Here is an 18312-nt window from a genome sequence, read left to right on the forward strand (position 1 = left end):
AGCACTGAGGGTTGCAATCCCGTTGCCGGTCCTGGTCCGGTATGGGCGCAACACTGAGGGTTGCGATCCGTTGCCGGACACGAAAAAAGACAAAAAAAAAAAAAAAAGAAAGAAAATAGTTTAAGTGCTATACAAGTAATACATACACTAGAGATCAGTTTAAACAGCAATGAGACCATTTCTCCAGAATCTTACCTCAGTTTGTAAATGGCAAAGCTAAGGTCAAATACTAAAGATAAATAATCCCTCCCTACCATCAAAAGCATACTTCTACAATAACAAGCATCTTAGAATATACACATGCCATAAAATGTGCATCTACATAACGTTCTACAATTTACAAAGTGATGTTACACACTCTTATCTCTTTAAGCTTCACAATTTTTATTTTACTAGTGAGCAAAACTGAGTAAGTTTGATGAAAATAACACTTATTGAATGCCTATTGTTCTAGGGCCTTTCACTAACAAAAAACAATTAACTTTAACGCACATTTTATGTACTAGGAACTGCATGATGCATGAGACTGGTTTTAAAAACATGACTGTCAGAGATGAACAGGTAAGATCATTTATTAAGGATTTTAGGTTTTTCCCATTTTGAACAAGTCTGGGTGTAGTAGAGCAGTGCTTCTCAAGCATCAATGTACATACTAATCACTAGGGATCTTGTCAGAATTCAAAATCTGATTCAGCAGGTGTGGAATAGGGCCCGAGGTTTCTGACAAGCTCCCAGGTGATGCTGATGCTGCTGGTCTGCACTTGAGTAGCTAAGCCCCCACTGTATATAACGAATTAGCCCTACCTACCGCTAATAACTTCACATCCTTTAATCTTCAATTACTCTTAAGTGATACTATTGTCATTCTTACTCGACGGACGAGAAGACTAAGGGACAGAGGAGTTAACTTTCCCGAGATCAGAGAGCTGAGATGTGGAGAACCAGGATTCAAACTGAAGCAGAATGACTCTGTGGGGGCATTTTCAATCACATGTGTTCCCGATATTATCTCAATTAACTGGCAGACCCAGAGTTCGAAGCCGGCTCCACAGCACTCTCCTAGGTCGAGTCCCTGCTATAACTAATGTGCGTCTGGAGTCAACATAAGGTTGAAGGGGAGGGGAAAGAGGAAACAGAACCTCCCTCGTAATACAGCAGCGTGGACAGGGAAGGGGCGCAAGGGTCATGCCCCGGTCCCCCAGGAACAGCGATCCGGGTAGGAGCAGGTCCGCCGGGTGGTCCACAAACGGGCGTGAGGGGCGGGGCCTGCGCTGGGAACAGTTCCGGGCGGGACGTACCAACGCGGGCAGGGGGAGGGGTTTCCAAAGGCCAGGATCGCATCGCTGCCTCCGCGCCTTGTGGCGAGATTGAGGAGCTTTTAGTCCACCTCTCGGCTTCCTGGTGGAGAGCCGAGGTACCAGGAGCTCTCTCCCCACAGCCAACCCCTCAGAAACTCTTCCTCCGACCCCTCGGTCAAGTGGAAGGCCCCGGAAATGGGGGGCCGGGCGGTACCTGGCCAGCCGGGGGAAGACTGTCCAGTCGCCTACCAACTCTACGACGACCTCAGCAAATCCACCCACTCATTTACCGCCGCCGTAGCCCTTACCAGCTCTTTGGGCGGCTTCTCCTGGGTTTTTCCAAACAGCCCCATGGCGATTGAACTCGTCTCGCCCCTTCCGGCTTTCCGTTCCCTGCGCCAAGGCAGGTCACGGGCAACCGCCTGGGCGGGGCCGGCCAGGAGGAAGGGAGCCCCGGCGCCCAGAGAAGGGAGCGGCGGCAGTGGGGGCGGTGCGCATGCTCTGCACGCATGCGCAGAATTGAGTCGGGCGGAGCGCGTAGGTCAGAAAGTCTGACGCCCTTGCGCACGTTCTGGGAGGTAACGTGGTGTGTGTGCTCTGTAATTGGTCTGTGAGATACGAATTTATTGACTACACTTGATGATTACAGCTGCTCCTGACACTTCACCTGAACCTGAATGTTGTTGCACCAGAAGTCTGTATCTCCACCCAGATATTTACATTTACAGCTGCTTCCTCTTTTTTTCATTGGTTATGCATATTCATGGGGTACAAAGTTGACCGTCACCACCTGTACCCAAGATGTGATGATCAGATCAATACTATCAGCATGCTCATTACCACAAATTGCAATTATTCCCCGTGTCCCCTACCCAACTTTGTGTCGAGTGGTCACCTCCCAGGCAGTAAGCCAGAAATGACTTCTTCCTCCCACCAGACCGACTCCTCCCCTCTGTTGACAACACCGTCACTTGATCACTAAAACCTGGGCGTTGTCTACTCTTCCTTTTGCCAAGTCCCAACAATTCTAATTTTTCAATATGTCTGAACTTCAGCCTGCTTCTTTCCATTCCAGCGGTCACAGTTCTTGTTAAGGCCATCGCCATTTCCAACGTGAGTTTGACATTTGTTCATATGCATATCATCCTACATCCCGCACAAAACGTGACCTTAATTAGATTCTCAAAGGAATCTGACTAAAGAGAACTGATGGTTGTTGTCATTACCTTACCTGATAATGGTGAAGGGACCATTCATTTATTGCCTCAGCCCCATACTCCAGTCTCAGGTGGGAATGTAATATGGTACAACCACTTTGAAAACATTTTGGCAATTTCTTAAAGTGCTAAACATATACCTGTCTTATGACCCAGCCATTCCACCCCTAGCTATTTGCCCAAGAAGGAAAAAGTATCCTTACATGGATACTTGTAACAAATGTTCATAGCAGCTTTATTTGTAATAGCTGAAAACTGGACATAATCCAAATGTCCATCAACAGGTGAGTGGATAAACCAATTGTGATAGATCTATACAGAAGAATAATACTCAGCAATTTAAAAAGAACAGACTATTGATACATGCAGCAACGTGGATGAATCTCAAAATGATTATGCTGAGTGAAAGAAGCCAGAAAAAAAGTACATACTGTATGATTACATTTATGTAACATTCTAGAAAATGTGAACTAATCTGTAGTGACAAAGTAGATCGGTGGTTGCTAAGGTATGGGGGGGTCAGAACGAGGCAGGAAGAAGGAATTGTAAAGAGATGCAAGGAAGTTCTGGGAGGCTGATGGATATTGTCTTGATTGTGGTGATGATTTCGCAGATGGATTCAATGTCAAATGTAATCAAATTGGGCACTTTAAATATGTGCAGTTTATTTTATGTTAATCATACTTCAATAAAGTTATTTTTTAAAATAGCAGTACATGTTCATTGTAAAAAGTGAAAACCCCCAATCTCACTTCCTCAGGAGAAAAGGTCTCAAAGGATTCACACCAACTATTAAATATAAAATGTATGAGTCCTTTAAGACCTTTTCCTTTGGAGATTATACTTTTATATATTTTTACTTAACTAGGATCATATTATACATATTGTTCTGCAATCTCCTTTTTAAAAAATTTTACATGATTTTCATCAGTGTCAATACCTATAGTTATAGGATTCCATAGTAGGAATGCATCATAATTTAACCATTTCCCTATTACATGACATTAAGTTGTTTCCCGTTTTTCCCTATTAAACAATCCTGCAAATATAGACACAGTTAAACATTTAAAACATACTACCAATAACCTCCATACAGATTGTACTATTTTGAACTCCTACCAGTAGTGTATAAAAGCATATTATCCTCTAAATCCTTGCTAACAATGAATGATCAATTTTTAAAAGTTTTGTCAATCCAAGAATATAAAATATTGTTTTAAATTTTCATTTCCCTGATTACTAGTCTGGATGAGCATCTTCTTGTATACAAATATTTGTTGGCCATTTGAATTTCTTCTGTGAGTTGCCTCTCCATAACCTTTGCCCATTTTCCATTGAATTGCCTTCTTCCCTCCCTCCCTTCTTTCCTTCCTTCCTTCCATTTTTAATGCGAAGGAGTTCTTTGAAAGTGTGGAATTTTTAAAAAAGTCTCCTTTACTACATACCTCTAACTTTTGTCAAGAATGAAGTATAAGCCAGCAATTTTTTAAGAGCAGGAAACTGGACTGTCAATAAGTCAGCAATATTTATTGAATGCCTACTGTGTGTCAGGCATTCTATAGGCTTTAAGAAAACGACAGTGAACAAAAAAGAACCTCATACAATCTGATGAGGACAGGTATTAAACGATAGTGATAAATAGTGAATTTCTACAAATGTGCGAAATCCCAACTATATGAAGAACATGGTGATCAGTGAATCTTCCCTAGGCAGATGAAATACAAGCTGAGATCTGAAGGATGGTCTAGCAGAGAGATGAGTATCCAGAGCAAATGAAATAGCATGTGCCAAAGAGCCTTCCCAGTTTCTTCCCAGTTCTAAAGTGGATCATCAAAGGCAGAGAGGCCTAATAGGGTGTGGAGGAACATTTGATCTGGCACATAGCCTCTCAGTGAGATTCAGAGCCCATACGTATTGACAGAGCTCTATAAATACATCAGTGCAGTTCCTCCTCAGCAACTGGAAGGACACCGTGCATCTTCCTTTCACACATTTTCTAGGCTCCACCCTCAGAGCAACATGTATTCTCCACTTATGTCCTGATATTGTCATGGCATTGGACAAAGCACTCCCCGCTAACTGCAGCTGCAGTTATAATTTGTCCTTCCTACATGGACCTCAGGAAACAAGTCACAGATCCTCCCACCTGCTAAGGCTCACACATCTTAGGGGGTGGGAAGAACTAAGTGAGCAGGCATTCTATCTAGCTCTTTGCTCTTGCCAAACACAGCAAGTGTTTAATAGGATCACACTCCCCTGCCATATGTTCACATAGACGTTTGTTCACACACATTTTCAAAGGCTTTATTTGCATTCTCCTCCTGATCCTTGAAAAATATTATAAATAGATGCATATCCTTTACTTGAGAGGTACTTTGATGCCTATGCTTTAAATCTTTCCCTGAATTTGAAATGAAAAATAGAAAGGACTGTTTTTCCTCCACTTCTTGGCTTACTCTTGCTCATTTCACTGAGATATCCAATCTCAGGGAGCTTCCTAGTTCACAATTGTTCCCCATTTGCCAGGTAGATTGTTAAATGCTTTGGGCAAGAAAATTCCTGGCAGGAATTTTTGCTTAGTACAACCAACATTTACATTTTATATAACAGGTAGACTCTGGATATGTTGAATATAAACCAATCTTTGGAAATTAAATTTCCTCCCATTGCTTATGTAATAATTTTGGTGTGGATTTATATTTATTTCTGACTAATCTACAGAACCAAGGTGCTCCTAAACTACAGCTTATGACTTGACATAAGGCAAAGACAGACCTTGAATCATCTTCTGCCCATTTCCAACCTTCCTTCATCAACCTTACAATGACCCCGGCATTAGTTTCCTAGGACTGCTGTAAGAAAGTACTACAAACTGGGTGGCTTAAAACAACAGAAATTTATTCTCCCAAAACGATGAACCAAAACTGACATGCTGTAAAGCTGGGAGCTTTCAAAATCTCGTCTTCAGTGAAAAAATGGGCTATGGGCCGGCCTGGTGGCGCACTGGAGAGTGCGACACTTGGGAGCGTGGTGGCGCTCCCACCGAGGGTTCGGATCCCATGTGGAGACCGGTTCCGCTCACTGGCTGAGCGCGGTGCAGGCGCAACACCGAGGGTTGCGATCCCCTTGCCGGTCCCCGGTATGGGCGCGACACTGAGGGTTGCGATCCCGTTACTGGTCAGTAAAAAAGACAAAAAGGAAAAAAAAAAAAAGGGCTACGAAAAAGACATCTATCTGCTGGCAAAGGGAGCCACCAAGGAAATGTTTGTTTTAGGCTGCAGCTCTGGTGATAAAATAAAAATAGAAGGCTTCTTTAAGAAACCATCGCCATGAGGCTGCCCTCATGTGAGTTCAAGTTTATACTGTTTCCATAGTGTTTGAGATTTCAACCCTGGTTATTCATTTAAATTCTTCCTAAATTGGTTGATAACATCACAAGTACCTGGCAGAAGCAATGTAAGCCCTTTTTGAAGAAATGTACCCAAAATCCAGGCACTGTAGTAGTCCTGCATATTAAGATCAACAAAAATTAAAAATATACAAGGAGATAAACATTTGTGGCAAAGAGTAAAATTTTAAAACATTATAGTTATACTCAAAAGCACATTAGATATTAGCATTCTCAAATGTAAAGTATAAAATGTATGCTTAACATGTTGACAGAAATCAAGGAGCGATTTGAAAGAAAGAAGAGACCATAAAAAAATGACCAGATAAATTTGGGAAAAAAATAATTTCTAGAAATGAAAAATGTAATTATTGAAATAAAAATCTTAGTCTCTGAATAAACCCCAATGAATAAATGAAGCAGCAGATTACACATAACTCAAGAAAGAATAAATGAATCAGAAGAAAGATCTAGGTTATTCAAAATAGTAATAACGCCTTGGAGAGACACTAAAATGCAAAAATATAAGAAAGAAGATGAGATACAGATGTTAGAATATTGGTATTTTTTACATATTTAATTGAAGTTCCCAAAAGATTGAAATGAGAAAAGAGGAGAGACAAGATTTTTAAAGAGTAATGGTATATTAGTCAGGACTCTCCAGAGAGACAGAATCAATAGGATATGTTACAAACATATGAGAGGGGATTTATTAGGGGAATTAGCTCACCCAGTTGTGAAGACAATTCCCACGATGGGCCGTCCGCAAACTGGATGCTAGTAGCATGGCTTAGTCTGAGTCCAAAGATCTCAAAATCAGGGAAGCCAGTGGTGTCCTTGCTGTAAGTCCTGGAGCCCAAAAGCTGAGGAGTCTTGAGATCTGATGTCCATGGACAGGAGAGAAGAGTGTATCCCAGCTCCAAAGGACAGAGAGAGAGCTTTGCCTTTTTGATTTTTTTTTTGTTCTTTCCAGGCCCCCAGCAGATTGGATATTCCCACCCATATTGAGTCCACTCAGCCTCTCATGCTACTGTCTTCCGGAAACACCCTTGTGGGCACACCTAAAAAGATAGCTTTACCAAGTTTCTCAGCATTCCTTAATCTAATCAAGTTGACACCTAGAATTAACCTTCAAAAATGGCTAAGATTTTTCCCAAATTTATTAAAGATAATAATCTTAAAGACTGACATCACCAACATGGTGGAATAGATGATCCCCAGTATTGCTGCCCCCCAACAACAGCACAATGTACAACTATTAAAAAGCAAAAACTGCCATCTAGAGATTGCTGGATCTTGGGGGAAGAGGAGAAAATATCTGCAGCATCCATGAAGGCAAGACAGGCCACAGCTAGGGGGAAGAGGGAACACTCTGACCATTCCAAGCCCCACCTGCTTCCTGGCTGGCACAGCAGATTGCAAGGAGAACCTACTACCACAGGGAACATCTACCAGGACATGGCAAAGCTGCGGCAGTGTCCTTTGTGTGAAGCTACTTGGAATCTGCAGGGGAAAAGGATGCCTCAGAGTGCACTATCCCATATCCCAGGCCAGTAAAGTTGCTTGCAAGCCTCCCCTGGGTCCACACAGGAGGGAGGGGCTGCAGCCTAGGAGAGAAAGAAACCACCCAGAGGTCAGTGAGTCATTGTGGGGGACTTGTGCACAGCCTGCCCTGCAGGAAATGTTTGGAGTACCAGCGAAGGAGGGACACTGACCCAGCAGGGGAGCATTGGGGTGCAGTGATAGCAACTGGTCTGCCCTCTGTTTGGCATGGGTACCACACAGTGGAGACTAGTCAAGGCAATAGAACTGCCAGAGGGTTTCCTACAGGGAGTACAGGCTGTGGTAAAGCCTTAGGTCCAGGTTGGAATTCATGCACAGACCAGTTGAGTGTGTAGAAATCCCACATGACCCAGAAGTGACTAAAAAGTCAACAATTAAATGCATTTCCGACGGAAAGTCTTCCCCAGTTTGAGAAACAGTGGCAATGCAGCAATTTAGCTCAGGCACAGAGTTCAAGTCCTGATTACCATAGAAAGTCTGCCCCAATCCAGAAATTAAACACAGGACAGCAAATTAGTTCCAGCGTAGTAATTAAATTGTGGTAGTTGTTATTAATCCATCACAGAACATTAAAAAAAAACCCAAAACACCCCACAGACCACAGACAATGTTCTGACATTAACCAGTAAAGTTCTAACACCACCAAAGAACACCTATACAGCCTGAAAGAGGTAGCCATCTCCTAAAATGACCAGGCTCAAAGATCAAGAAGGAAAAGAGAAATATGACACCACCAAAAGAAACCAACAAAGCACCAGAAATAGACCCAGAGGAATGGCGGATTTATAAAATGTCTGATAGAGAATTCAGAATAATCCTCATAAATATGTGCAGGAAGTCAAGGAAAATACAAACAGAAAATTAAATGAAACGTGGAAAACAGTCCAGGAGAAGAATGAGAAATTTTATGAAGAAATAAGGTCAAATAAAAAAAATCAAATAGAAATTTTAGAAATAATTCATTATATGAATTGAAAAACTCAATAGAAAGCTCCAACAGCAGACTTGATCATCCAGAGGAAGGAATCAGTGAGCTTGAAGGCAGAACATATGAAATTATCCAATCAGAAAAGCAAAAAGAAAGAAGAAAAAATGAAACAGAATTGGAGCAACTATGGGACTCCTTCAAGTGAAATAAGCTCTGTATAATTGGTATCTGGAAGGAGATGAAAAAGGAGGATACCTAGAAAGCATATTAAAGGAAGTAATGGCTGAAAATTTCCCAAGTGGAGATAGATGACAGCATCCAGGCATGGGAATCCCAGAGGTCATCAATCAAATTCAGTCCAAAGAGAAACACCCCAAGGCACATCGTAACCAAATTATCAAAAACTAAAGACAAAGAAAAAAGTACTGAAAACAGGAAGAGGAAAGAAACACATAACATTCAATGAAGCCCCAATACAGCTGTCAGTGGATTTCTCAGGAGAAATCTTACAGGCCAGGAGAGAATGGAATAATATATTCAAAGTGCTGAAGGAAAAAGACTATCAACCAAGAATTCCATATCCAGCAAAACTAACCTTCAAATATGAATGAGAAATAGTCTTTCCCAGACAAACAAAAACTAAGGGAATTCATCAACACCAGACCTGTCTTGCAGGAAATATGAAAGGGAGTTCTTCAGGCTGAAAGAAGACAATGGTAATGTGTAACAGATTTGAAGGCACAAAACTCACTAGAAAATTAAGTACACAGACAATCTCAGAATACTTCAATGAGGTAATAAACCATTTATATCCTTACTATGAGTACTAAGGGACATACCCACAAGATAATAACAGATTCAACAACTGTATAAGGGATAGGCAATATTAAAAGATGTAACTTGAGGGCTCACCAGTTAACTCAGTTGGTCAAAACAAGGTGTTATAACACCAACGGTGTTAGTTAAAGGCTTCAGATCCCTGTACCAGCCAAACACCCAAAAAAACAATAAAAAAATGTGTGTGTGTTGGGGGTGGATGATATCACCACATAGAGTTATAGAGCTGGTTTTGTTTTTTTCTTAAGCTATCAAAGTTAAGTTGCTGTTAGTTTAAAATAATCTGTTATAACTATAATTTTTTTTGTAAGCCTCATGGTAACCATAACACAAAAACTTATGAAATGTACCAAAAGTGTATAGCAAGAAATCAAAATATACTACTAGCAGAAAACACTTAACCACAAAGAAAGACAATAAGACTATAAAAAAAGGAAAAATGAATCTCCAAAACAACCAGAACAAAAGTAACAAAATTCCCTTTATATCAATAATAACACTAAATGTAAATAGATTAAATTCTCCAATTAAAAGACAAAGAGTGGCTGAATGGATTATAAAACAAGAACCAACAGTATACTGCCTACAGAAACTCACTTCACCTATAAAGACACACATCAACTGAAACTGAAGTGATTGAAAAAGAAATTTTATTGATAACATCAAATAGAAACAACAAAAAAAATAGAAACAAACAAAAAAAGAACAGGAGTAGGTATAGTTATATCAGATAAAATAGACTTCAAGCCAAGGAAAGTAAAAAAAGATAAGGAAGGTTATTATATAGTGATAAAGAGGTCAATTCAACATGGTGATATAACAATTCTAAATATATATGCACCCAATACCAGAGCACCCAGATATACAAAGCAACTACTATTAGACCTAATGGGAGAGATAGACTTCAACACAATAATAGCAGGGAACTTTTTGTTTTTAATAGTAGGGGACTTTAATACTCCACTTTTAGGAAAGAATAAATCATCAAAACATAAAATTAATCAAGAAACATCAGAGTTAATTTCTAAGTCAATTGGATCTAATGAATACTTATAGAACATCTTATCCAACATCTGGAGAATACACATTCCTCTCAGCAGCACATGAAACATGCTCTAGAATAGACCATATGTTTTATGTTAAGTCACAAAACAGGTCTCAACAAATTTTAAAAAACTGAAATCATATCAACTATTTTGTCTGACCACAACAAAATAAAACTAGAAATTAATAACAGAAGGGACATTTGAAACTGTACAAATAAATGGAAATTAAACAACATGCTTCTAAACAACAAATGGGTCAAAGAAGAAATCAAAAACGAAATTTAAAAATTCCTGGAGATAAATGAAAATGAAAACACAACATACTCGAACCTATGGGATACAGCAAAAGCAGTTTTAAAAGGGAAGCTTATAAATGGATACATTATAAAAGAAGAAAGGCTTTGAATAAACAATCTAATGTTATACCTCAATGAACTCAAGAAACAAGAACAAACTGAACCCCAGATCAGTAGAAGAAAAGAAATAACAAAGAATGGAGCAGAAATAAATGAATTAGAGATTGAAAAAACAATAAAAAGATCAATGAAACAGAGTTGGGTTTTTTAAAAGATAAGCAAAATCAATAAACCTCTAAATAGACTGAAGAAGAAAAAAGAGAAAAAACTCAAATAATTAAAATCAGAAATGAAAAAAGAGACATTCAAACTGATACCACAGAAATACAAAGGATCATAAGAGACTATTATGAACAACTATACACCAACAAACTGGAAAACTTAGAAGAAATGGATAAATTCCTGGACATATACAACTTATCAAGTTTGAATCGTGGAGAACTAGAAAACCTAAATAGACCAATAATGAGTAATGAGATTGAAGCAATAATAGAAAGTCTCCCAACAAAGAAAACCCCAGGACCAGATGGCTTCACTGCAGAATTCTACCAAACATTTAAAGAACATCAATTCTTCTCAAACTCTTCCAAAAAATTGAAGAGGGGGGAATACTTCCAAATTCATTCTACAAGGCCAGCATTACCCTCATACCAAAACCAGAAAAAGACACAACAAAAAAAGAAAACTACAGAGCAATATCCATAATGAACACAGATGTGAAGATCTTCAGTAAAACACCAGCAAACAGAATTTAACAACACATTAAAAAGATCATTCGGCCTGATCAAATGGGATTCATCCCTGGGCAAGGATGGTTCAACATGTGCAAATCAATAAATGTGATCCATCATATAGCAGAATGAAGGAAAAAACCATACGATCTTTAAAGAGATGCAGAAAAAGCATTTGATAATATCCCAAATCCCTTCATGATAAAAACATTCAACAAATTAGGTATTGAAAGAATGTATCTCAACACAATTAAAGCCATGTACAACAAACCCACAGCTAATATCATACTGAATGGACAAAATCTGAAGACTTTTCCCCTGAAATCTGGAAAAGGACAAGGACGCTGACTGTCCATACTCCTATTCAACATAGTACTGGAAGTTTTAGTCAATGCAATGAGGCAAGAGAAAGCAATAAATTTCATCCAAATTGGAAAGGAGTAAGTCAAACTATCCCTATTTGCCAATGATGTGATCATATACATAGAAAACCCTGAAAACTCTACCAAAAATTACTATAAATGAATTCAGTGAAGTGGCAGAATACAAAATCAATACACAAAAATTAATAGTGATCCTATATGCTAATAACAAAATATCTGAGGAAAAAATCAAAAAAGTAATCATGTTCACAATAGCTACAAAAAAATGAAATACCTAGGAGTAAATTTAACCAAGGAGGTGAAAGACCTCTACAATGAAAATTATAAAACAGTGGTGAAATCAATTGAAGACACAAATAATTGGAAAGTATCCCCATGTTTATGGGTTGGAAGAATTAAAATTATAAAAATGACCACAATACCCAAAGCAATCTACAGATTCAATGTGCTTCCTATCAAAATACCAATGACATTCTTCACAGAAATAGAAAAAAATGATCTTAAAATTTGTATGAAACCAGGCTGGCCAGTTAGCTCAGTTGGTTATAGCATGGTGTTGATAACACCAAGGGTTTGATCCCTGTACCAGCCAGTTGCCACTCCTCTCCCCACCAAAAAAGACAGAAAATAAAAAATGCTAGCAAGGATAAAGAGAAAAGGGAACTCCTACATCATTGATGGGAATGTAAATTAGTACAGCCATTGTGGAAAACAGTATGGAGGTTTCTCAGAGTACTACTGGGTTTATACCAAAGGAAATGAAATCAACATATCAAAGAGACACCTGCACCCTCATGTTCATTGCAACACTATTTATAATAGCCAAGAGATGGAACAACCTAACTGCCCATCAATGGATGAACAGATAAAAAAACTGTGGTACATATACACAATGGAATACTATTCAGCTATTTTTAAAAAAAGAAAAGAAAAAAAATACTCTTATTTACGGCAACATGGATGGAACTGGAGACCATCATGTTAAGAGAAGTAAGTCAGGCACAGGAAAACAAAAAACATTATGATCTCATTCATATGTGATAAAAATTTTTTTAAAAAGTGGTTTTCAGGGCCGGCCTGGGGCTCACTCAGGAGAGTGCGGTGCTGATAACACCAAGGCCACGGGTTCGGATCCCATATAGGGATGGCCGGTTAGCTCACTGGGTGAGCATGGTGCTGACACCACCAAGTCAAGGGTTAAGATCCCCTTACTGGTCATCTTTTTTTAAAAAAAAAAAAGTGGTTTTCATAGAAGTATAGAGTAGAATAATGGTAACCAGAGGCTGGGAGGAGAGGGGGCCGAGCAGGGAAGGAAGGGGTAGATTGATGAATACAAAGCTATGCTAGCTACCCTAAGTGAATATTGATTCATAGAATATGCATGTATTGAAACACACTGTACTCCACAAACATGTACAAATAAACATTTAAAAATTACTATTATTTTGGAAATATTGGATAATACAAGCTGAGAAATAAAAGATATATATATATATATATTTTTTTAAAGATATTAATCTTAAGATTCAGGAAGTACATCAATCTCAGACAGTTAAAATAAAAACAGCTCCACATTATAGTGGCACTGCAGAACATCAAAGACACAGAGAAGATCTTAAAAGCAACCAGAGAGAAAAGATAGGCACATAAAAGAGGAGAACAATCAGATTGGCAGCACCTTTCTCAGTAGCAATAATGAAAGCTGAAAGAATATAAGCATCTTCAAAATGCTGAGGAGGAACAAAAAACTGATTAACTTATGGTTATATACTTTGCTAAATTATCATCCACAAGGGCCAGCCCGTGGCTCACTTGGGAGAGCGTGGTGCAGACAACACCATGTCAAGGGTTAAGATCCCCTTGCTCGTCATTTTTTTAAAAAAAAATTATCATCCCCAAATGAGGGCAAAATAGAGACATCTTTGGGGGGGGGGGGGAATAATAGACCAAAAATACTCCACATATGAAAAGACCAACACTAAACAAAATTCTAAAGAATGTACATCAGAAACAGTAACAATGATCTCAGAAGAAAGCCCTTAGATACAAGAAATTATGACAAATAATTTAGTGAATTTATGCTTAATTTGAAAAGTTGATTATATAAATGATAAAAATAACAATGCTTGGGGCCGGCCCGTGGCTCACTCGGGAGAGTGCGGTGCTGATAACATCAAGGCCACGGGTTCGGATCCCATATAGGGATGGCTGGTTAGCTCACTGGCTGAGCGTGGTGCTGACAACACCAAGTCAAGGGTTAAGATCCCCTTACTGGTCATCTTTTTAAAAAAAAAAAAAAAAAAAAAAAACAATGCTTATTGTGGGGAGTTTAAAAAGATAAAACCAAAACATTCCACTATGATCGTATGAAAAAATGGGCAAAAAGTCTTTGGAGTTAAAATAATCATGGACCCTAATATTTGGGGGGAAAGGGTAAAGACATCGAATAATTTCAGATTTTATGTTTGTTAGAATTTTTTTTTTTTTTTTTAAAGATGACCGGTAAGGGGACCTTAACCCTTGACTTGGTGTTGTCAGCACCACGCTCACCCAGTGAGCAACCAGCCATCCCTATATGGGATCCGAACCCGAGGCCTTGGTGTTATCAGCACCACACTCTCCCGAGTGAGCCACGGGCCGGCCCTGTTTGTTAGAATTTTAAGAATAACCACTAAAATAAAAGCAGTACCTCCAAACTAGTAGAGGAAAAATGGAATTAAGACTATTAATCTAAATAAGATGGGAAGGAAGACATAAAAAAGTTAGGAAGTAGAAAGCACAAAAGACAATAGCAGAATTAAATTATATTAAAGACACACCAAAATAAAAAAAAGACACACCAGTATTCATAATGAAATGGAATAAATATAGAGATTAAAATATAGTTAAAATTAGAGATTTTCAGAGTGGATTTTTTTTTTATATCTAGTTAAATGACAAAATAAAACAAACAAACAAAAAATATTTTGGAAATGTAAGAACATATTTCCAATTAACCATAAGTCATAGAAGAAATCTTAATAAAAATTGGGGAGCCTGGGCCGGCCTGTGGCTCACTCGGGAGAGTGCGGTGCTGATAACACCAAGGCCACGGGTTCGGATCCCATATAGGGATGGCCGGTTAGCTCACTGAGTGAGTGTGGTGCTGACAACACCAAGTCAAGGGTTAAGATCCCCTTACCGGTCATCTTTAAAAAAAAAAAAAAAAAAAAAATTGGGGAGCCTGGATATCCAACACACCTGATAGGAACAAGGCAATCCTGAGGTAGTGTCAGAGGAGGCCTAGTGGAGACCCAGAACTTTCACCATCACCCAGTGATAATGTGAGAACGCCCACCACAGTATCTGTGGAGAGCACATGGAGAACTGGAACTCCCACCTCTGCTCAGCATTAGAGAGGAAACTCTCCTGGATCTCACTGAAGGCTGAGTAGGAAACTTGGACTTATACTTCTGTCTAGAAGTAGGAATGTAGCTCCCTTATTTTTTCTACCAAGGCACTGTTAGAGAAAGCCAACAGAAACAGCAGTTTTAAATAACACGCAGAATCTCAGAGCATAATATGAAAATGTCCAGGTTTCAGATAAAAATCACTCATTACACAAAGAACCAGGAAGATTCTTTTTTTTTTGGTTGACAATATTTATTAGTCATAGTCTTGGGGGGTAAACATGTGGAGAGACTTTTAATTAGGTTTTAATTAGACATTTAATTAGGTTTTTCTCTATACTTCAAATAATAGAACAAGTCAGTTTCTCTTTAACGGAGCCCTTTTTACAGAGGGAAAAAATGAAATGCTTTTGAAAATTAGTTTTCCTCTGTGCAAAGCCCAGAGTTTTGATGAAGTTTCATGCAGGTTTTCTTTTTTTTTAAGTTTATTTATTAATATTATTTTTTTACACTCTGTGATATTGTTGCAGAGCTGCTAGGGGGAGGGGGAAAGGAAGGGGAAAGAGATAGGGTGGGAGGAGGAAGGAGGAGGGGCGGGGTTGAGGCCTGTGGCACCCCCCTTATTCCTGCAGGGGAGACCAGGGGGCTTCCAGTGGTGGCTTGGTCATTGCTGGGCTGGGGGCAGATGTCAGGAGGGTGTGGCTGAAGCCCTTGCCCCCCCACCACCCCAACTCAGGAGCTTGGGACATTTCCTGCAGCAGCTCAGTGGTTGTTGCTGGGCTGGTTGTGGGTGTCGGGGGGACATGGCTGAGGCCCAAGACCCCCCACTGCCCTGCCTTGGGAGAGCCTGTGGCATTTCCAGGAAGATTTTTTTTTTTTTTTAAAGATGACTGGTAAGGGGATCTTAACCCTTGACTTGGTGTTGTCAGCACCATGCTCACCCAGTGAGCGAACCGGCCATCCCTATATGGGATCCGAACCCGTGGCCTTGGTGTTATCAGCACCGCACTCTCCCGAGTGAGCCACAGGCCGGCCCCTCCAGGAAGATTTTTAACTCAATGAAAAGAGACAATCAATAGATGCTTTTACAGTGTTGAATAGTACCTCCCCAAAATTCATGTCCATCTGGAGCCTGTGAATGTGACCTTATTTGGAAAGAGGGACTTTGAGAATAAATCAAGATAAGATAAAGTCATACAGGACTTTTTTTAGGGTGGGCCCTAAATCCAGTATGACTAGTGTCTTTAAGAGCAAGACACACAGGGGAGAAAGCCAAGTAGAGACAGAGACAGAGATCAAAGTGATGCATCCATAAGCCAAGGAACAACAAAGATTGTCTATAACTACCAGAAGCTAGGAAGAAGCAAGGAAAAATTCTTCCCTAGAGCCTTCAGAGAGATCATGACCATGCCAACACCTTGATTTCAAATTTCTAGCCCCCCAAAAATATGAGAATAAATTTCTGTTGTTTTAAGCCACTGAGTGTATATTAATTTGTTACTAGATGACAAGACTACAATGACAGAGATGTAAGAATTATCTAACAAAGATTTTTAAAATTTATTTTTTAATTAACAAAAATAAAAATTGTAAATATTTATGGTGTACACCATGATGTTTTGAAATATGTATACATGGTAGAATGGCTAGATGAAGCTAATTAACATATGCATTACTGCACATAAGTATCTACTCTCTTAGTATCTACTATCTTGTAAAAAAATTAAATAAATAGATAAATAAATAAAACCTACTCTCAGATATTTTCAAGTATACAATATATTGTTTTAAACTACAGTTACCATCTTATGCAACAGATCTCTTGAACTTATTCCTCCTGTGTAACTAACATTTTGTACCCTTTGACCAATGTCTTCCCAATCCTCCTCCACTTCCCACCCCAAACCCCTGCTAACCACCATTCTATTCTCTGCTTCTATGAGCTTGACATTTTTTTAGATTCCACATATAGGTAAGATCATGCTGTATTTGACTTTCTGTGCCGGACTTATTTCACTTAACATAATGTCCTCCAGGTTCATTCATCTTGTCAGAAATGACAGGATTTCCTTATTCTTTAAGGCTGAACAGTATTCCATTGTGTGTGTGTGTGTGTGTGTGTGTGTATACCACATTTTTTTCTTTCTTTTTTAATCTACCATACTTTCTTTATCCAGTCATACATTGATTGACACTCGGGTTGATTCCATATCTAGGTTATTGTGAATAATACTGCAGAGAATGTGAGAGTGCAGATATTGCTTTTACATACTGACTGCAATTCCTCTGAAAATTCATCCAGTAGTGGTATTGCTGGATCAAATAGTAGTTTTATTTTTAATTTTTTTGAGGAGACTCCATATTGTTTTCCACAATGGCTATACTCTAACAATAATTTTTAATTAGCTATGGTAAAAAATAAATGCTTTGACAAGTAATTAAAAGCATGCTTGAAACAAATGAAATAAATAGAAAGTCTCAGCAAAGAAAGGGAAGATATGAAGAAAAACCAAATGTAAATTTTAAAATTTAAAAATACAATAACAAAAATAAAAAACTCAGTGGATGGATTCAACAATAGATTGGAGAAGACAGATTGAAAAATCAGTGAAATGGAAGATAGAACAGCAGAAATTACCCAATCTGAACAGCAGAGAGAAAATAGACTTAAAAAAAAAAAAATCCAGAGCCACAGAGATCTGTGTGACTATAACAAAAGATATAACATTAGTTTTGCCACAGTCCTGGAAGGAGAAAAGAAAGGAGACAGGGCTGAAAAGTACTTGAAAGCAGTAAGAAAAAATGACACCTTACCTACACAGGAAAAACAATTTAATTGACAGTGGATTTATCATCAGAAACTGTGGAGGACAGCAGGAAGTGACATAATATTTTTTAAATGCTAGAAGAAAAAAACTGTGAACCCAGAATTCTATATCCAGAGAAAATTTCCTTCAGGAATGAAGGGTGTGATGGTTGATTTTAGGTGTCATCTTTACTGGATTAAGGGATACCTAGATAAGTGGTAAAGCATTATTTCTGGGTTTGCCTTTGAGGGTGTGTCTGGAGGAGATTGACATGTGAGTTAGTGGAATGAGAGGAGAAGATCTGCCCTCAATGTGGGTGGGCCCCTTCCAATCAGCTGGAGGCCTGGATAGAACAAAAAGGCAGAGGAA

General features: G+C 38.9%; 1 protein-coding gene across 1 annotated transcript in view; it reads right to left on the reverse strand.

Annotated features, from left to right (window-relative positions):
* Positions 1–1762, reverse strand: part of CHMP3 (charged multivesicular body protein 3) — a 45354-nt gene extending 43592 nt beyond the window's left edge. The window contains exon 1 of the mRNA XM_008578484.1: positions 1607–1762. Coding sequence (XP_008576706.1) covers positions 1607–1651 — 45 coding nt within the window. The 5' untranslated portion in view covers positions 1652–1762. The remainder of the gene's footprint in view (positions 1–1606) is intronic.
* Between the last annotated feature and the right edge of the window lie 16550 nt (positions 1763–18312).

Source organism: Galeopterus variegatus, unplaced genomic scaffold (assembly GCF_000696425.1).
Source record: "Galeopterus variegatus unplaced genomic scaffold, G_variegatus-3.0.2 Scaffold1695, whole genome shotgun sequence".
Classification (NCBI taxonomy): domain Eukaryota; kingdom Metazoa; phylum Chordata; class Mammalia; order Dermoptera; family Cynocephalidae; genus Galeopterus; species Galeopterus variegatus.